This window comes from Seriola lalandi, unplaced genomic scaffold (assembly GCF_002814215.2).
Source record: "Seriola lalandi dorsalis isolate HSWRI2012SDOR001 ecotype SW California unplaced genomic scaffold, Sedor1 jcf7180002051108, whole genome shotgun sequence".
Classification (NCBI taxonomy): Eukaryota; Metazoa; Chordata; class Actinopteri; order Carangiformes; family Carangidae; genus Seriola; species Seriola lalandi.
In genome coordinates, this window is record NW_019521661.1 from 377,500 (window position 1) to 399,556 (window position 22,057).

Genomic DNA, 22,057 nt, shown 5'->3' on the forward strand with positions numbered 1-22,057 from the left:
ACAAGTGACTGAGCGGTGAGAAGTTTGTTGATATGTGTTGCATTGTTTGTGTGTGTGTGTGTGTGTGTGTGTGTGTGTGTGTGTGTGTGTGTGTGTGATAGCGCGTGCGTGCGTGCGTGTGTGTGTGAGATAGAGAGGCGGCTATGAGAGCGATGCATTAATAAGCAAGAGGAGAGGTGTTAGCCTTGGTGCTATTTCTGACACCTCACTGTCAGAGCCCTCCTCTGCAGCGGCGAGCCTGACTGAACGGAAACTCGTGGGGGCCTGTGCACCCTCATTTCACCTTTCACTCCCACTGTCTTGCTCCCTTGTTCTCTCTCATTTTCCTTCTGTCTTGCCATCTCCCTTCTATGATGAGACAATCTTATATGAGTGGCCATTATTAGTTACAATTGCACTTAAAACTTACACTTTATATGAGTAAGAGTAAGAACTGTGGAAATGAAGCCTTTGAATAAATGTACTGAGTAAATTTTTAAATCCAGAGTCTCTGATGCACAAACACGCAGAGAGATGTGCTTTAAACAGTATGAAAAACTTTTATACTTTACTGTTGCACATACTGTACATCTTCAGGAATAATTTGTATAATTAATATCAACTCCAAAATATGGTCAAGAACATATTTTCTGCTTCAGACTATATTTGAAATCCTTTCATTTAGAGTGATCAAATTCACTGATCATATTAATTAATCACTGAAACCACTGGCTAATAACAGTAATTAGTTTTTTTCATGACAATATTTTTGTTTACTTCATTTCCTAATTCATTTTCACTTTTTGCTTAATTTACAGTCATTCACTATGAATAATTATAAATATAAGTTTTTCTTCTTGATTGACAGTCAGGGTTGCTAAAGCATTATCTGAATCGAGAGAAAAAGCATTATCATGGTTACAAAATATGTGTAGCATTACACATTATTGTAACTGTGAAATAATGAATATTATTTGATATTTTTTTCTTCTATGACTGTGCCACTAGTTAACCCCAGCGTGAAATGGTAACTGAAAAAAGGAAGGCTGATGCAATACTTGTTCCCATAAAGCAAACAGTACAACCCCATTTCAGTAACTCAAAGTTTCCCCAGCAGATGTCCAGTCGGCCTTTTAGGAATGTAGGACAGACAGCGTGTAAGAAAGAGAAGGATTAAAAATTGAGGAGAGATTCATATTCTGTATGTTCAAAATGCTACTCCCCCTTTTTTTTTTTCTCCTGACCCAGAGAACTTTTTCATCCTGTTCATCTGAGTCAGAGTCTGTGTATCAGAGTCTGCAGAGGGAAAAAGGACCAATATTGTAGTGACATGAGGGACGTAGATGTGGCGGCAATACGAAATCAACAACAAGAGAAAGAAAGAAAGAAACTATCGATTGTCTAACTACACTTGTAAGGACATGAAGAGATGAGTTCATATTTTCCAAGTCCATATTAAATCAACACTCACATGCTCTACATTCCAACAAGTTTTGCTTTCTGTAATTATTTCTTCCGTTCATAGACTGGCCTTTAACGAAAGTGCTTCCAGTGGGTATCGGTCTTAAAGGCCGATATGAACGGGAGGGATGAGATTAGAGCGAGCGACAGCTGCTTCAGTGTTTGTACATCAACAAATGACTATTTAAAGATTTGACAAATTGTTAATGTATCCTTCAATTTAGCACTGATTGATGTACATTAACCACTTCCTTGTCTGGTTAAACATAGGACTGAACTAAACTATAAGCTGAAGCCTTAACCTTAAGTCTCATCTTCATGCTGCCTTGTGTGGTTTTAACATCAATTAATCATTGATGGTTGATCGTTGCCAAAAAATTCTGACAGCATCTAATAGCCTCTATGCTGCATTTTGAAGTGAGTCTCACTGGCTGCTGCTCTGATTGTCTGGCTTTACTGCACAAAGGGCTTTATGGTACAAAGAGGTACAAGCTATTGCAGTGCTAACAGATAAAACAAAGTTATCCCCTGTGGTAAAGCATAGTGAGACAACTTTGTAGCGGCCAACAACCACAGCAACAACACTTGAGATAGAGAGTTTATTTTACTAAGTAATTACTCTTATTACAAATACAGACAGATATGTAAAAAGACAGAACTAGCTCCCTTCATTCTGAACCAAAAAAAAAACCAAAGTCTAAAGTGTCCTCTTGAAGAAGCCGCACGTCTTTTAAGGTCTTAAATTCAAACTGATTCTGACAAGAGAAGAGATACAAGAACACTCACATGCACATCACACACACACACACATGCACAGATAGTAGTATATGCTGTAGACTGACTCATAGGCGTCCAGAAACACCAGTTATTCCCAGTGCAATAAAACAGGCAGACTAACTAATGGAGCCACCCACACACCAAATATACTTTTTTATCACACACCACCTTCAAAAACAAACACACGCACGCACACACTCTTTTTTGTCCCAGCCCACTTATTGCTCGTTAGCTGCTACATCGGGTGGTTGTTTTTGCGTTGCCACTGTGACACAGTCTGGCTGCGGCTCGCTGTATCTGCTGAGAGCGCACCACCAAAAATACTCCACTTAACAAACTCTTCTGATTACAGTTTGACTTTCTCGCTGTCTCCTTCTCTCCCTCCTGTCTTTAATCAGCATGTAAACAAGCGCAAGGTCATTTTCTTTCTTAAACGAAATGGGGGAGATAAGAGGAGCGTGGCGTAGTTAATCCTTTGGACACGCTGATGGAGGAGTTTGTCCTGGTGATGTTCGGATGTTAATTATGCAAGAATGCATCTCCTCTTGTGCTCCTGCTCTCTTTCTCTCTCTCCCTCTCTCTCTCTCTCTAATGATGACTCATCAGTTTATCTCTTTCCTTCCTTTTTTCCTTGTTCTCTGGCTATGTCACCTTTCCCCCCTTTTTTTTGTCCCCTCCCAAAAATCTGTGAAATCGTCACAAATTCTACACAAAAACCTCTTTGTGTGTGTGTGTGTGTGTGTGTGTGTGTGTGTGTGTGTGTGTGTGTGTGTGTGTGTGTGTGTGTGTGACAACACTTGGCGATCCTTTTCAAATCAGCACAAGGTTTACACTTGTCCATGTGTGATTAACTGCAGTGTTTGTAAACTCGGGCTGCCAGAGTGATTTGCTGAACTCAGCAACGTGATGTTTTCTTCAGCCCCTGTTTTGTCTTTGAACAAATGCGTGCAGATTGCATGGATGTCTTCTGTGATTGCCTGAGTGAATGACTTTGCAATGAAAGGCTACTAACTTACCTGACAGGAGGGCAGAGAGAGGGAGGAAAGGAAAGGAAAGGAACTAGCATGGAAATAAGAAAGAGAAGTAAAGACCCTAAAAACTGTGTCGAAGTAAAAGACAACATCTTCTCTGTTACTACCAACTCATTGTGGGATGTCAACACCTGTCTCCCATTTTCTAAAACTAGATGGAGACCCTTTCTGAGTATCACTTTAAACATTTACACATTGATCTTCTCAAACTGAACGGGATGCAAGTTAATTAACCTAATCCGCTGCATTTTTTATGATTTTGATTATAATCCAGCATCAAATATTCATTTATGGTTTGTTTTTGATTTTTTCTTTCCAGCTGTTTTTGCCAAACAGCCTGATCTTGATGCAACGGAAACTTTGATGTTTAATTGGTTTAGGAAATGTCATATTCCAGCGCGCAGCCTAAGAGACAGCAATCCAGCCCGAGTAAAAGACTAAAATCATCATTCTTGGAGGTATGACAGCACCCGGGACTCATTTCCATCCTTCTCCACTATTTGTCAGCCTTCTCCTCTTCCCCAGTGAAGCAGCAATGTTAACAATGCTGTCCCCACATTTACCAGTTCTGCCTCATTACAGCTAAAGAAGTGGATAAATTAGCGCAGGAGAGCATGCACGGCGGAGTCCGACTCCACCTGTCAGCGAGGGGAAGATAGTGAATGTGTCGAAGTGGGGGAAGGGTGTGAAGGAACTGCTCAGCTTACAAGCTTTCAACACATATTAAAACAAAAGCCAGCCACTGAGGCTGATGCTCATCTTTCAAAGATCATTACCTGTGGTGCATCTTTCAATATTTTAGATTGAAGGCAGTCATCATCAACTCATTTTGGTAATTGAAAAGGTTTTCTCATTTTGTCAATCAAGGATTCGCTGTATCCATCATCTTAAAACGTTCTATAATCTTTTGTTATAGCAATCATTGTGAGTGCTTCTACAGGTTCAGCTTCTTGTTTTCAAAGCTTTTGTCAGCACAGAATAAAAACCTGTCACCCATGGGAGGAAGCTGGTAATTTCATGGATACCAGCTTCCGCTGAATTTAGAAAGAGTAGAATGAACAAATTTTGTGGAGAGGCTCACAACTTGGTTTTGTTTTGTTTTTTTTTGTGATGGCAACTTTGTTCATAGATCGATCTTTCAATAAATTGTGAGGCTGTGATTTTTCACTCCAACAACCTGGGTACCAGCCTGTTTTTACTGTATTGCAGTATATGTTCAAAATCTAAAGGACAAATGGCCCCGGTTGTTGCCGTCCTCTGAACACCAAAACTCTCCTGCCCTGCGGCCTTTGAAAAAGTGCTATCTCTCCTGCTCATCTGTGCAGCGCCTCTGGCCTGCCATCTTTATGGGCTGGTTAAAGGCTCTCTCTTTCACAATCAACTATGTCTGTGCCCTGTCCAAATTCGCCAGTGAAAAAGCCAGGCATTCCACAGCATTCACCCGCCTGCCAGGATTAACATTTCGCACTCTCCAAGGTTGAAAATCCCATCAGATGGAACGAAATTAATTTTTGCACAATATTCAGGGCCACCAGCCACATAATAGGAGACAATGCCGAGTGCATCCCTCGATTGTGATTCCATTCACTCCCTAATCGGCAGGATGGCCATGCACGGTGCAGCAGCGTAGTAAATGCTTTCATCCCAGGGGGATAAGAAAAACAATGGCCCTTTTTAATTTCTTTTCTAAAGCGGGCAGCAGAAAGAAAATGATATAGACGTAATTGATGATGAGGAGAGCAGGGGGAGCCTTAGCAGAGGTCTCACGTCCAGTGCCCAGGCCCAGGACTTTTTTTATTTTTTTTTGCTTCATAATGGCAACCGCTCAGGGGCACTGGAGGTTGACAAATCTGGCACGGAGGACAAATTGATCAGCAACAGAGCACAATTTGTCCCTTAAAAGAATGGGTAAAGGCTCTGTGTGGCCTAAGTAATTAGTTTAACCTGGAGCATGTCTGTCCAGGAGTGGACCTGCTGGAGAGGAGCTTAGTATGTCCTCTGATACGACACTGTGACACTGCAACATACACACAGCTCTCACCTGGAGTACTCCTCACACGGTCCCCCAACCACTGACTATATCAACTAACACATTCATTTAGATAAATGAGAATAAAAGAAGTGTTAGTGCAAATGCCACATATCAGCATGTACATTTGAATGTGTGAGTTTTTTTGTTTCTTTGTTTCTTTGTTTGTATGCACGAGGGCTCGCATCTTTTACCGCCTCACAGCTTCCCCTGAGAAGTCACTGAGGAGAAGTCACTCTTCACTGAACAAAAATCTGGTTTAATAAAGAGTAAAATAAAGCAACAAACTGTTTTAGAACACTTCCCCAAATTAAATGTTTTGGTTTTTTTTGGCGCTACATTCCTATTCACTGCTTCTCTAATGTACGTTTTCAGGAGCATAAAAATGAGAAGGGGAAAAATGCTGCTTTCTTGTTCTCTGTGTGCTCTGATCCACAGAGGAAGACATATGGCCGGTCTACGATGCCCACATCTGTGGTGCGACGTGGAGAGAGATAGTGTTGAGAACACACATGCACTCGTCCATGGCAGTGTGCTTACTGACACATAATGCTGGTATTGCACAATGTCCCCCTGACCCATTTTCGTGTGACACGCGCTGAAGTTAATTTTCTGCGCTTTTCATGCACGGAAGACGAAGAAAAGAAATTGTGAAAAAAGCCAAACATTTTGCTACTCGCTTTGACGAAAGCTGATACCTTCAAGCTTACCCTTTCAAATTTGATGAGAAACACTTGAGAAAGTAGGAGTTGGAAACTTTTTCTCCCCTGTCTTCTTCATTGTTGCGCTTGGCTGCCTCGTCATCGATACAGGGGTCAGGTGCCGCTGGTGCTCTCACTCAGAAACCAAGAAATTTGGATCCCTCCACAGAAACCTCCACATAAATGACAAGTGTAAGGTTGCGGCGCCACCGCACACTCAGCACATTCCATAGAGAAAGAGTGGAAAAAGAGAGCGGGGGAGTTAAAGTGGTATAGATATGATTAGGGAAAGCATTGGGGGGAGGGGGGGAGGCAGAAGATGGCACGAGTGCATGAGAGACAAAGAGAAGCTGGATCTTTTTTTTTTTTTTCCTAGAAAATTTTAATTGGCTTTTGGGGCTTCAGTAGCACCCAATTAGCATGCTTGTTACATGCGAACACCAAGAGCTAATTGGCCTGAGAGGAGAAAGCGGCATGGCCCTGAAAGAAGAGAGCAGGATTCATTTGAAGATCCACGGCTCCAATAAAAGCATGTTGGGAAGCTATTAGGCAAACAGTTGTAAATAACATTTTGGTGCTGCAATTGCAAATATTATTTATACTTTCTTTCTGTCTTTATTGCAGGATGCTGTTAACAAAAAGAAAATATATTAGCAGCCATAAAGTTTATAGGCAATCAAAGAAAAGTATTTGGTATTCAGAACTTTGTGATCAACAACTTACCTGATCTACACAAACGGTCTTAATGTAAAAGGGAAATCCTAATGGATGGTGCATAAACTACAATTTGGCCCAGGTCTGTGTGGTAAACATCCCAGAACTGGAGAGAAACTATTCACAGGCATGACCTCACCTTTCCATATACAGCAGCAAGAGAAAGTAAATGAACCCCTTTGGAATTACCTGTTTTTTTTTTTTTTTTTTTTGGTAATTGGTCATAAAATGTGACCTCATCTTCATCTAAGTCACATCCAAGTTATGGGTTAATGTCCCTAAGCTAATAACAAACAATTAGAATCTTTTGTGTCTTTCTTGAACACACCCATTAAACATTCACAGTGCTGGTGGAAAAAGTAAGTGAACCCTTGGATTTAATAACTGGTCGAACCTCCTTTGGCAGCAATAACCTCAAACAAGCTCTTTCTGTAGCTGCTGATCAGACCTGCACAATGTTCAGGAGGAATTTTGGACCTTTCTTCTTTACAGAACTGCTACAGCTCCGACCTATTCTTAGGATGTGTGGTGTGAGTGGCTCTCTTCAGGTTATTCCACAGTCCTCGCTGACTCTGACTCACTCTGACTCCAAAAAGTGGATTTTCTTTGTTTGAAGTCGTTCTGTAGTAGATTTGCTTTGATGTTTTGGGTCATTGTCCTGCTCCATCACCCAGCTTCTCCTGGGCTTCAGCAGACGGACAGACACCCTGACAGTATCCTGTAAGATACTTTGATAAACTTGGGAATTCATTTTCCCCTCGATCATGTGGAGCCGTCCAGGCGCACAGGGATGATGTTTTCACATTGGTATGCAGTTCCCTTTTTTTTTTTTTTTTTTTACACCATATGTGGTGCTGAATGTTCTTTCCAAACAATTCAGCCTTACTTTGATCAGTCCAACAAACATTTTCTATGTATTACTGTGGAGTATCAAACTGCTCTCTGGCTAACTTCTGACACACAGTGATATTTTATTTTGGACAGCAGCACCTTCCTCCGTGCTCCATGTACCATGATGTGGGTATGGTGGGCTCTCAACAGTGATGTTAACCAGCTCCAATGATTATTATAAGCCTTTTGGAGTCATCTTAGCCAGACGCCCACTTCTAGGGAGAGTGGCCACAGAAATAAATCATCCCCATTTATAGACAGTTTGTTTGACTGTGGACTGATGAATATTTAAACTCTATGAGATGACTCTGTAACCATTTCAGCTTCATGCAAATCAACAATTCTTGATCCTAATTCTTCTGAGCTCTTCTTTACAAGGCATGGTTAATTTCAGCAGATGTTTCTTGTGAACAGTAAACTGAAAGAGTTTTTTTTTTTTTTTTTTATAATTCAAAGTAACTCTAACCCACACCTCCAATCTTGTTTCATTGTTTGGACTCCAGGTTTGATAACTCCTGACTCCAATTAGCTTTTCTTGATGTGATAAGTCAAGAAATTCACACACTTTTTCCAGCCTACACTCCGAATGTTTGGATGATTTTTTTTTCAATAAGGACAAGAACAACACAATGATTTGTGTGTTATTGGTTAAAACTGATTGTTGTTTGTTCATAATTGTAACTTTGATGAAGACCTGAGCTTATTTTGGGACAAATTTATAATCATATGCAGATGCCAAAAGGTTCACTTACTTTGTCTTGCCACTGCACAGTGCCATGCTGCCCTGCACTGGGGAATATGCTGAATGAGCACGTAAACACAACAGCACTACGAGCTCACCAAGAGCAAGAGGCTGAATCTCTGATTACATTTACTGTACAAACTGTAGCAGCAGGATCTGATGCACAGGACATCAAGAGCTCATTATGCTCTTTACATGCAATTAATCAAACAATGTAAACAAAGCTCGCTTCAGCCACAACAGACAGAGCTGGATTCCCCGGTGGCAATTCAAATGCGGTAAGCATAGTACAAGATTTAGTAAATGAAGGAATGTGAATTATGGAAAATGTAAGACTCACAGCCAATCTGGAGATGATGTAAGAGTCTAACTTCCTGCTGAGACCACACACACACACACACACACGCACATACACACATCTTTGCCTCCTCTCTGTCTCACTGTTAAGCCTGTAGTCTCTTCGTTTTGTGAAATGCACACAGTGTGATAATGTGAAAATATCTGCGCCGAGCAGGAAAAATGAGGCAAATACATTTTCTAACAATGAAAGTATTATGAAGGACACACAAGTAGAAGTGCAGCACTCTGACCGAGATACTTGAACATGAACATGTTCCTTCGACTGAGTGAACTTCTCATTTTTAGAGTGAAAACTTCTTGTTTAAATCTTTAAAGGCATAATCAGTGAGGCCAATATAAAAATGCTTTTTTTGGTTGAAATCCAATTTGCGTTAATTAATTCTTTGTATATACAAGTGAGTTATTCATCCCTCTAAATCAATTAATATTTCATGTGTTTGTACAGTAACAATATGCAGCAACTAAATCTTTGTGTTGTTGGGAAACTTTGAATATTACCATATTAGTTACCACATCACTACGACTTTTTGTGCCAAATAAGCAGCCACAGTAAATAACATATTGTAATACACTGCTGTTCATGAACAAACAGTGCAGTGTTACGACTAAGCAGAATACAATGGGAGATTCAAGACTCCACACCATCCCTTATTGTATGTGAATGCTGCATATACAGTATCTCTATATACTTTGCCAATATGTGTATGTGTCCTGCATGATGCATAGGACACGCTGTAGTACTAGCGTCTGTCCTTCTTTTCCTCTCAGCAAATCAAGCTTCAACAAACCATAATGTAGCAGACAGACGGCAAAAATGGAAACATGGGACAAGAATTGTGAGGCTCTTATGACCTCTGCTCTCCCCAGTAGAGACTTCTTTCCTTTTGACAGATGCCAGAAGGAGCATAAAGCAAGCCATACTCACAATGCTCCGGCTTTGTCTGTCGCAGACCAAAGCCGATTGGTCACCAGGACAACGGTTCATCAAACTCACATGCATACATGTTTTTTTGGTTGGAATGTTTTCAAGTACAAGCTGAGTCTAGAGAATCTATGTGAAGAATTATTTGGAAACTGCCAGTCTGGATCAGGGCGGCACGGTTGCACAGTGAAAGACGGTTCATGGTTTGAACCTGCCGGTCGGCTGGGGGCCTTTCTGTGTGGCTTGCAATATTTTCCTCATGTCTACGCGTGATTCCTTCGGGTACTCTGGCTTCCTCCCACAGTCCAAAGACATGCGACAACTGGCGACTCTAAATTGCCCATAGGTGTGAATGAAAGTGTGAATCGTTCTTTGTCTCTATATGTAAACCCTGTGAAAGTGTGGTGACCTGTCTCGGGGTGTACCTCGCCCAATGTCAGCTGCGACTGGCCCCAGCTCCCACCACTGCGATAAGCTGTATAGCTAATGGATGCGTGGATAGTCTGGATCAAACCTGGGAGATAAATAAGTGAAATCCATCATTCTCTGTGCTTTTAGGCTTTAACTGCTTTAACTCAGTGACCTTTAGGTGTAAGGGAAGATGACATACAATGACTTCATCTGGTGTCTGGGAAGAAGTAGTTTGTCTTTCTCCAGATGTAACATCCTCCATATATAAGGAAAAAGATAAACATGGTGATTTAGGCTGCTGAGTGTCAAAGCTCCTTTAAAACCAACACACTCATACATAATTTGCATTTAACCTCGTGTGACATGACTGCTGCAGCTGCTTCTGCAAATGTGATTTACCTGCATCACATTCATTTTTTCAGGCAGTGTTTGTATTATTTTGTTCACCCCAAATTTTATTTTAATTTAGTTTCACATATCTTCTTGCGAGAGAAAGATGCTGATGTATTTTTAAAAAATGCCAGATGTCTCATTTGAACAAAATTTGCATTTAGGTTGCCTGACAGTCACACAGCCACAACCAGACTGCACAAACATGTCTGCAATGCTGTGTAGAGAACCTACTGAAATGGCAGCATTATACGATCGAGCATCTCAAACCATCAGGCCATGACAATGACAATGAGGCTTGTCCAGAAGTGTCACCTCTCCCAGTCTTTGTCTGTCTCTGTCTGTCTCTCCCACGCTCACTGTTTTCTCTCTCTCTCTCTCTCTCTCTCTCTCAGATAGACAGAACATCTTTATTAGCCTTCTGTATGCAGGCTGTGCTCACCCCAAGATTGCAGGACTGACCTCTCGCTGTGAGCTGTACAGGGGAAATGTTTACCCAAACCCCACAGAACATGCCATTAACCTCTTTCTTGATAGAAGACAAACAGGAATGTCCCTCTATGAGGGCAATAAAGACAGGAACACCTATCCAGGACCATCACTGACAATCATCTCGTTATGAAGCTGTGGGAGGCGGTAACGAGCCAGGGAGCCTGGTCTCCCAGGGACTCTTTCGCCGCAGTGTACCCGTGTGCCTAACATTCAGTGAAGTACCTCAGGTATTCAGTGAAGTGCAAACAACTGATTAACACAACAGTGAGGAACAATATAAAGCTCCCCAACTCCATCAACCACTTCTGCCCCCCACCCCCACCCTTTGCAAATTATTCCCCATCCCATACTTTCTTCCTTTCCCCCTATCTCCTTCTGTCTCTCCGCACCTCTCTCCCTCCCTGGAGATTTAGATGGATATCCTGAGGCTCTGATTAAAGCCCCAGCCTGGGAGGGTGTCATGGTATGTGGTGAAAGGAAAGTGGGGGTGGAGGGGGGCTAGTGAGGAGCCTGGGCACTGGAGCAGTTTCTCCTTCTTAGGGACCCGCGGGCGTAATTCAATCACACCTCGATAATTCCCCTGATGTGAGAGTCAAATCCCCCTCACACACATCAAGTACAGATAGACACCACAAGCTCACGCTCATCCCAGATTGAGGGTGTCCTCCTGGGTGGGCTTAAGAGCCCACTACTAGGTATGTTTTACCTGTGTCATTTGAAGAGGCCATTATTTTAATTGAAAAAGTTACCTGCCCGCCAAAGGCAGGCAATAGAAGACGAAGAAAAAAAAAAAAAAAACATGGGAGAGAATTAAAACAAAAACACCAGATGGTGATATACATGGTAAAAATGATTGTTTATACTTACTGTTTGATTATATGTGATAATGAGAGTGGGATTCCTCAAGGCAATTAGTGTCTGCGGCAGCCATATTGTGAGAGGACAGGGGAAGGACGGCACGGGCTGTTATGAAGGAGCGCTTATCAAATATCTCCGCCGGGGTGATTAGTGTAATAAGACACTGCAAGGTGAGATAGGCCACTCACACTCTTTTAGTATGTCTGCGCGTGTGTGCATGCGTGTGTAGGTGAGTGTGTGTGTGTGTGTGTGTGTGTGTGTGTGTGTGTGCGTGTGTGTGTAACAGTGAATAAGAAAGGAGGCTGAGAGGGAGTCTGAGAAGTGACTCTTTCCATCTGTTTCCGTATCTGTGTGTGCCTTCTTGTGTGTTTTAATGTATACCGTGTCCCCATGTGCCTCATAGTGTGTGTGTGTGTGTGTGTGTGTGTGTGTGTGAGCAACTGTGATATAATTCCTATGTTAATGTAGACTCCCGTTCCAGGCTGGTTGCCCTGGGGGCTTTAGCCTGTGACAGAGGGCAGATCGGGGGCACTTACCCCTGGCAGAGTCTTCTGTTCATGGAGGGCGCTCTGGGCCTTCAGTGCTGACTCTCTGGCACAGTATGTTAGAAAGGCACATCCTACAGGGAGACAGGAGAGACATAGGTTTATAACACCAGACATTAGCTACGCAACTACACACCACCATTAATAATGAAAAGAGGAATTAGAAAAAAGTATTGGTTACTGAGGATTCATGGTTGCGTTTAAAAGAAGAGTGCATTTAATGTATGTTGTACTTTTAAGGGCACTTAACAGCTGTAAAATCCAAATAGTCATATTTACGTCATTAAGATACTATAATCTGGGGATTTTAGGATTTAGTACCCATCAAGAATAATGTCTAAAATGTAAAAAAAATACTGATTGTAAAAGGCAAAGAGAATGTAAAACAATAAAATAAAATAAATTCTCCATCACATTTACTGTATGTAAACCCATTCAGATTGAACAAAGTGAACCAAGCTGGTTACAGGATGTAACTTGTGCTGATTCAAACACAGATCTGATTTTCCACTGTGAAACTCCAATAAGTTGCACTTGTAAAGATGTGAGGCCTCTCTTTCGATGTTTGTTCAGAGATTAGGCAATCGACTATGTCAAACGACTTCCAATCGACAACCAACGTGCAAAAACCACGTTGTGTAATCTTCCAAATGGATCCAGTGATTTGTGATTCCACTGAAGTCATTCCAATCTACACACGGCCATAATACAAGACTTATTGGAGTTTTACAAGCTATTGCCAAAAACATGTATTATTTTACAATGAAATTTGTATACTCTGCTGACAATTGGAATGTGGCTCTCTGACATTAATAGTTCTATACCCTCAGAGAAGATAATATTGGTTGGATTAAAATTTAGCACTTTTTTTTCAACATATGACAACAGCTGCAGATTAGATTTTCTGAATTTCTGCATATCTTCACTGTTTATCAGAATATAATGTTTGCCACATTGCTTTTATTATTATTATTATTATTATTATTATTGTTGTTGTTGTTGTTGTGATTATTTGTCATCTAATTCTGTCATTTTTTTCCATTTCCATTTAATATAGTAAAATGGACTAAGCAAAAAATAAAACAGAAATAATGTGTTCCTGGAGGTTACATTTAAACAGAGCAGTGATGGAAAATGCTTAGTCACCTGAGATAGATAGATTTTTTTTTTTTCAATTACTAAAAACTATGCATACTACTTCCTGAGGAATGATCTCTTTCATAGATATTGACCAGGACACAGAAGGAAAAAGTCAAACAGTATGCAAATTCTTTTGAGCTGCCAAATAATTAAAAAGCTGTGGTGATCAGCTGAAACTGTAACCTCACACATCACTGGAGACTTTTCTTTAAGTTAGAAAATTCAGGGAAACAGAATGAATATGCATCAGTAAATAAGTCCCAAACAAAAATGTGACAGCTTTCATTAAAGAGTGAATGGTTGCTCTGTTACGCGCTTGGCAGAGTTGACAGTGGGTGACCCCGTTCAGAAGAGGTTTTGCACTATGCAGCATAATTTCCCATTACTACATGTCACACCTGCTGCCAAGGATTCTCATGGGAGAAGACAGAGACACACACACACACACACACACTTTCTCTCACAGACACACACACACACACTTACACACACACAGATGATACCCGGCATGCAGCACATAGCACCCATCACCCCCGAAACCCAGCAACACACTCTGGCGCCTGGCCAAGAGAGCTCCCTTTCACGACAACCTTCACCCTCCTCCACAACTAAGCAGTTACTCAAGAGGAAAAATCACCTAAACGACACTGATGAAACAGCATGCCACACAGCAAAGCAGAAAAGTTTGGGAGCCTGGGGAAACACTCTTCATCCTTTGTGACATTACAAAACTGTGGGACGTGAGCCTCCCGGGGCATGTCCTAGCAAAGGCTTATGGGAATCGTAGGCTGCTGCTGACTCTCTTCTACTACTGCCCTAACATTTTTTTTTTCACCTTACTGCTTTGCAGGTGTTTAGTGTATATCTTGGCAATTCGTCATCACTTGAATTTCTATAGCATGAGTTTAAAAATGTCCCTGCTGCATATCAGGCAGCACTGACGCAGCAGCGGTAGTGCTTTTTCTAGACTGAGTTTACCAGTAAAGTTTATTTGTCTCTGCAGGAAAGCAGCTGTGGACTGTCCCAAGTCCTTTGTTAAAATACAAAGTGCATAAAGTTTCCAAGTTAACATGGTACAAAAAAAAATAGTTTTTATAAAGATATTTGTGGGTTTTCATCTGTTGACCTTCTTTTAACTACCAAGTTCAGTTTCAGTCAGAAAATAACAATCACGCAAGTACTCTACTTAAGTACAGTTTTAAGGCACTTGTTCCGTGTTTGAGTTTTAAGCTTCTTTATACTTCTACTCCACTCTGTTTATTTTACAGCTATAGGCGGTAATTTTAGGATTAATATTTTACATAAAAAGACATGTGATCACTTTATAAAATATGATGCATAAAATACCAACAAGCACAATGATACCGTTTGAGGGGAGGTAACATAGATGCAGCTGATAGCAGGTTAGGGCTGTCATCTTCAAACTTTAATTTGGCTAATAGGATTGCATACTTGCAAGTTATCCCACATTGTTCTCCCCTTGGTATCATATGCAACCATGCAAATGATATGCAAATACCATGCAAATATGGTTTCCTTCAAAAACATACAACTTTCATTGGTCTGCGGTGATGCATCAAACTGATTTTGACGATTACCACAAACAATGTAACTTTTACAGTAGAAGCAGACACAACGGTTCAGTTCAATGTATTACATAACCTAGGGGACTAAAGCAAGGTTTAAATCTTTAATGGTAATGTAAGGTGCAATTTATTTACAAGTTATTTGTAAAAAAAAAAAAAAAAAAAACATTAAAAAACACTGCTTCACTGCTTTTATACTGATATTTAAAATATCTTCATTTTCAGCAAATACTTCAGATAGCATTTCAAATTTCCTCTGTGAATCAAAGCTTAAATTAACCAAATATTCTAAAGACTGTAGGAGATAAATTGGACTAAATGGGAAGAAGAAGAAGAAGAGGAAGTGAACATGGACAAGGTTCTGAAAATGAGGGTGGTGGGGGTTCAACAGAAGGACTGGTGGCTCCCTGTGATGAGCAGGTTAAGTGGGGTGAAAATAATACTTTGGTAATCAAAGACAGTTTACCACACTATAATTTTAGTGAGGGACAAAAGTTCAACAAATTATATTTAAGGCAAATGAAAAAGTAAACCCTGCAAACTGGTACAAAGAGAGAGCAGGAAATGGGAGATGTGTCGTTGCTTTTGCAAAACACGTTTTGGGTAATTACTTAAAGAACTTTTCCCCCTGTAACGCTTCTTCTAACAATTTGTTTTAAAATGGAAATTAGTATGTGCTCACAATTGCATGCATCCAGGCATTAAGAGTAAATTGTGCTTTTTTAAGGCATCAGGTACCTGTAATTGAAATAACTCCAGAACAAATTTGTATAAAATTTCAATTCATTAGCAGTGAATTCATGAATCATGAGCAATTTGCTCTCCTTCAGTCTCCTCACACATGTCTGATCCAAGAATGTTCATTAAAGTGGGAAAAGAATGCAAATTAATTTCCGAAAAAGATGTAGGCGCTGAAAAATTATGTAAAACAACTGGATGCTGCTGAATGTGACAGCATGACCCCCTCATGGGTACTGAGACAAATACGATGCGAGGATTCATCCGCCGCTTCATGAGTCTGTGTTAACCGAGCTATTACCTGCCGAGCATCTTTCCATCTTTCAGTCATTCTGTCCATCTGTGCTTGGAGCGGGCTGTTCAGAGCGGTTAGCTGTCTGGTTCACACAAGGCCCCCTTTTCTAATGATCAAAGAGGTCATCTGTAGACTTAAACTACAGCTGTCACTCAACTTACATAGACTGTCAATCACTGCCCCACGCTTCATCTACAACACTCACACTGCAGATAAAACCCAATACAAGTATAGATCTGTGGCTCAGTGGCCATTACTATAAGTCAACAGAATAGGATTTCATAGAAAACCACAAAACTGTCTACAAGTTGTAAAGACACTTTCAAAGATTTGTTGTTACATTCTATGAGTCAGTTGCAATTAAATATTAGTGCCCTACTGAGGTTTACTTTTGACATTTCAATGCCTATGAGGGTTTTTTATGTCAATTTGGCAGGCTATTTATAGCCAATTACACTGCTTGGACCAACCAAGGAGAGCAGAATGGATGAGGATATTTAACAACTCTTTGTATCTCTTCCTCCTGGCTGTGTGGTGCAGCTCAGAGTCCCTCTTCTCAGCATCAGAGACGGATTGATAGATAACGCTACTCAAGCAAAAGATTTGCCCCCCACTAACATTCAGCATGTCTGAACAATTCCTGCGTTCTGGCACTGACACTAAGTATTATGATAATGTAGTGCTCAGCGAAATGATGGATGTTAAACAGCACGACCTGGCTGCACCACACACTGATGAGCACCATGCCCGCCAATAGTGTCAAGTCATCCCACGCGCCGTGTAAGGCTCCCTGACGACACACAAACTATCAAACCAACATTAAAGGAAACGGTGTCTAACAACTACGGGGTAGGATATAATCATCAGTTAAAAGAAAGGCGTGAAAAAATATTCTCTGAGTAGACGTCAGCATACAGCTACGCTCACCCGCTGAAGTGTACAGGAAAAAAAACCCCAAAACATAACATGCAACATTCCCCAGATATTCAGACAAGTCCCTGGAGATATCCTTAAATGCCCAAAGTAAGAATTCACAAAGCACAAAACATCTGTTCAAATGGATGCAGTACAATCCACATGAATTAGTCATGAGCAAACATGACATATTTTGATCTGCCCTTAAATCCATAATTATGGTGCAATTCTGTGTCACAGGACTCAGGCTGTGAGAAAAGGTAGTGCTGCAAATCATCCATTAGGTATGGTTTACTAACTGGTGCCAACAGCCATATACATCATCTATCTGCAACAAATCAAATCTTTCTCAGCCACAAACTAAGCTCAAAGAGGGATTTGAAAGTTGTAGTCAAACTAAATTCATGGCGCTCCACTAAATCTTTATGAACTTTATGTTTTTAGGGATTGTGGAGCCAAGCTGATTATATCCTCACCCCCACTCTTCTGTTGCTCAGCTGTGAAAAAAAAAGTTTGTCTTACTGTCTATGATAAAAATGTGGATGGAATTTGTGATAATGTTACAAGATTAGATGGCTCCCAGGCCTTTGACATAATATCTAACCACTTTCCATTGGCATATTATGCATTTTTGTGCAGCAAGCAGAAGACAAACCACGTTTTAAACCACTGTGGACAAAAGACCATTACAAAACCCTATATTGTAGAGAGGTAGAGGAAATGATCCAAGAGCTATATTGCTACATTGCTGATGATAGTCACACAGCTACAGCATGTATGTGTAGATTAAGATCATTCATCCAGGAAGTGCAACATCAGGTTGAAATGAAACTATCCACTGGCCTGTAGCAGTAGAGATGAAGCTGTATCCCAGGGATTTTTATTGGGTAGCAGTGAGCCTGTGAGACTTGTCACGTGACCCCAACATATGCCCACCTCAGGGAGGTTAAAATGTCCAGGCCTCACTACAAACCATCATAAGTTGATTTAGCAAACTAGCAAACTTAATTGACATATCTAGCAGACACAGAGAATTAGCATTTGCATTCATTTGGAGTCGCTTTCTGGCCACCTGATGAATGTAAATTCCAATATCCATTCTCCTTGTAGCTATGTTGTTTTGTTCTCACTATTTCCTGAGGAAAATCTATGAATCTTCAGCTTAAATGCTTCAATATATTCAGCAGCTATCACTCCCTTTCTCTATCTGTCGCTTGGTGCTGGGCAGGTAACGTATAGTTAATAGCTCCAAAAACAACACTATGACAGCAGTGACAGTGAAAACAGTAAAGTTGAAAACCAAAAGAATGAGCGGAAAGACGCTGAAAAGCTCAAGTGGTTATTAAGATCCATTGTGAGCATAAAGATAATAAAGTGTATATTTAATGGACATCCCAGAATGCTGAAGCAGGTGCGTGTCTTTGATTTCTGAATTATTGACATGCTGAACAAACTCTGTGATAAAACCTTTAACCCAGGGGAACCTGGTCCTGTTCTGTGTTAAAACGTAATTCAAATGGGAATTGTAACAAGTTTCTTCGAGTCTTCAGTGCAACTATTTCACAGCTCTGCGCTACAACAGCTGCATGTCTTAAACCTCAAAGTCTTTGTGCTACATGCTGAAGAAATAAAGAGACAAATGTAAACCTCATTGTAAAGTTTTAGGTTTTTATATCACAATTTTGACAGGTAAAAGAGGAGGGAAATGATTACCAGTATGACTAGACCCAATATAACAGTTGATGCTTTGCAGTTGTCTTTTGTTATTATAATTACTATTATCATAATTATTATATTGTTGTTTTGTTAAGTGGACTTATTTGTTGGTGCAAAACAATTTAATTACAATTTAATTTAAAAGTTATAAATGTGATTATATGGAACAGTGTTGTACTGACCTTAGTGTGTTATTTATAACAGAATTCAATTTGAACACATGAAGCATTTCAAAGAACTTTTATAGTTAAGTAAGTAATTAATTTTACCTTCAATTCCCCTACAAAAGCTCTCCTCAGTTTCAGAGTGGCCATTCACTCACTGTTTTAAACTGCTCTCCTTGACTGACACAGCTAATGATACACTATACCTCCTTCTGTTTTGTTAACGACACTAATCCCATTTTCTTACTCTTGTACTTTCCAGTTTCGGTCTACAGGTATCACACATCGACGCAGCAGGAGGCATGAACATGGTTTAGGTGAGTGGCCAATAAGAAAAACTCATCCATATAATGCGTTGGTGAAATCTTATTAAAAGTGCACGCCTGCGCTCCCAAAGTGACTTTGAATGTCATGCGGGATGAAGTGGGCATACTGCATACATCAGAGTGGCCTTGGTGGAGGATGATTTGAACGGGCATACTGTCTGGCTTTGGAACAGGATTATCCTTCCTGAGGCAACCATCCTCCACAGTGTTGACATTCAGGGATGGTTGAGGACAGGCGTAAACAACACGAACATCAGAAATATTGTTTTAATCGATCATCGGGCTCCAAAAGAGGAACACTGGAAAAATGAGGAGCATGTTGAGTACGAGCAACTGATGGCTAAAGGAACAGGTGGTGCATGGAGACCTTCAGGGTTGCAGACACACAAGAAAGTAATGCTGAGCCCACACTCATTTCTCCCACAAGAGCGCTTTACTTGTGCTAATCGATAAGATCATGAACTGTAGCCACTGACTTACATATCATACATAATTTGCCTGCCTCGTGAATAGATTATTTTTGCAGGGAGTGAACTGATTGTGAATTCAATGCCACTCATGCTTATGTGCAAATCTGTGTTCAGTGTGCGTATGTGTGCACGCGCGCGCGTGTGTATGTGTGTGTGTGTGTGATTTAAAATTATATCCAAAATTACAAGACATATATCTACTATCTACAAAATAGCATAAGTCACGATCAGCAGTAGCAGTGTTATATCATTATTTTTCAATACAGCACAGTCCTTCAGCTGATAGTAAAATAATAAGCTGCAGACTCGAGACAGTCTGCTTATGATGACATGGGTAAAACTGGAAATATGACCTTATTTTGGATTTTTATTCTAAAACAAATCTCTAAAACATTAAACAAAGGCTAAAAAGGTCAGAATTAGTAATAAAAAATAATAATACTTTGTCAATACATTCTAATAATTGTTGGACTTGTTAGCCACAATAGAATAATATTAAACACTAATAAAAATGGTAGTGTAATTCAAGGCTTGTAATAAATAATAGATAAACATCTAAATGAAAATGGGAACAAAGCAACTAGCTTTCAAAATGTGGTCATTGTATTTACAGACGAGTCACTCTGTTCTGGCTGTTTCTGTATTAAACATAAAAAATATAAAAGGAGCAGCTGCATAAAGTACCTGTCTTGTGTTTACCAGACTTGAACTTGTAATTTTGGACGTGGACTGGATTCTTTTATTTATGTAACTGAAAGACTTTCCAAACCTAACCGCACTCTGGCATTCATTATTATAACTATCATTAGAACTGATCGATCACTGATTATCCGTGGCTTGACTGACTAATTACTAAGTGAATACTGATCCCGGTCGTTTTGGACAACAATGGGAGGGGGGGGGGCAGAGTGAGCGAGAAGACGATGCATGCTGGATCTCAGCCTCTACTATTATCCTGCTTTGTACTTCCTGACTGCAACCCGCCCACGGAGCAGCAGCAATACAATACAGCTGCCACGTAAATAGTATTTTCCACAGCTAATGACGTCTGAAAAGTATGCTGCATATTAGCCTGCTGAAAGGTCAAAGCAGCATGCCAGCACCACCTTAATCACCGATGCTGATTGCCCGATAATGGTTTGCATTTTCCGCTCGCCTGAAAGCATTTATTTCTCTCCGACAATACGCAGCAAATGGACAGGGACGGACAACAGAGGGGTGTTGTTTTGTTTTTTTTAAGTTGTGAAGAAATTTCTGCAGCTGCAGAAATAACACAGCATCCCCGAGCGCTTGCCTGTCCCGCCCCCTTAAACTGGGATGCTCAGCACATGATAGTCAATGTAAACACACAAAGGCGTTTTCAGCTGTAGTATTCACGTGGACTGGCTGGACGCGGTAACAATTAACCCTGCATTTGCGAGTCATTCACTTCCACGTGTTCTCCCTCTCACGCCCCATATATATATATATATATATATATATATATATATACGTGTGTGTGTGTCTGTCTGTCTGTGTGTGTGTGTGTGTGTGTGTGTCTGTGTGTGTGTGTGCGCGTGTGCGTATGTTAGTGTGTAGCCTATGTGTGTGTGTGAAGGATATACGGGGCTCCCACTCTGTCCCAAACATCTGCAAATTAACACACTTTTCATGCTGTCTGCCCCAAAACTGAATTGGGGCGTTTTTGTTTTCCTCGTCTCTCTTTTTTTTTGTCATTTATAAAGGAACACAAAAGTAAAGATGCCAAAATAACCAACCTTTATGCATTCCCGTAAACCTGTCTTTCAGTACAGTGAGTTCGTATATCTTTCCGAATTCCTCAAACAGGGGTTTCAGGTCTTTTTCCTCCAGATTTCTGGGAATCTGCCCGATGAAAAGCTTGATGGCGTCGTGGTCCTTCATTGGAATGGTGTTCTGGCCGATGGTAAGCCCGTTCATCCTGCCGGCGCTGTTCGTGGTGCTGAATCCATTCTCTTGCTGCACTCCGTTTGCAGTGACTGTAGCCATCTTTCCTCAATGGGCCGGCGGGCTGCTCGCTCTCTCTCTCTCTCTCTCTCTCTCTCTCCCTCTCTCTCTCTCTCTCTCTCTCTCTCTCCCTCTCTCCCTCTCTCTCTCTCTGTAGTTAACTGCACAGTGCACACTGCCCCCCCCTTCCCTTATATCTTCCTCTCTCCCCACTGTTCCTCTGGTTTTCCCTCCCTACTCTCTCCTCTTCCTTTACAGCCTGAGCCCTCTTGTTTGAAATCAGCCTTATTTCATTTTTTTCTTATGCTTTATATGTTTTAAATTTTTTTTAAGTCAAGCCCCAACACCCCCCACCCCCAACCCCTCCCTCCCCTCAGCTACCACACTACCCGTGACGTCAACTCGTACTCTTATGAATAGACCCCGCCCACCACCTAAT

The 22,057-nt window shown here is 40.8% G+C and overlaps 1 protein-coding gene across 2 annotated transcripts in view; it reads right to left on the minus strand.

The window, feature by feature from the left end:
• celf6 (CUGBP Elav-like family member 6) overlaps positions 1 to 21,660 on the minus strand; it is a 139,573-nt gene extending 117,913 nt beyond the window's left edge. The window contains exons 1-2 of one of the 2 annotated variants that reach the window (XM_023399257.2): positions 21,411 to 21,660; positions 12,295 to 12,377 (exon numbers count right to left, since the gene is read on the minus strand). In XM_023399257.2, the coding sequence (XP_023255025.1) occupies positions 12,295 to 12,377; positions 21,411 to 21,660 (333 nt within the window). The remainder of the gene's footprint in view (positions 1 to 12,294; positions 12,378 to 21,410) is intronic. The other variant, XM_087172003.1, reaches the window with a different exon arrangement.
• Between the last annotated feature and the right edge of the window lie 397 nt (positions 21,661 to 22,057).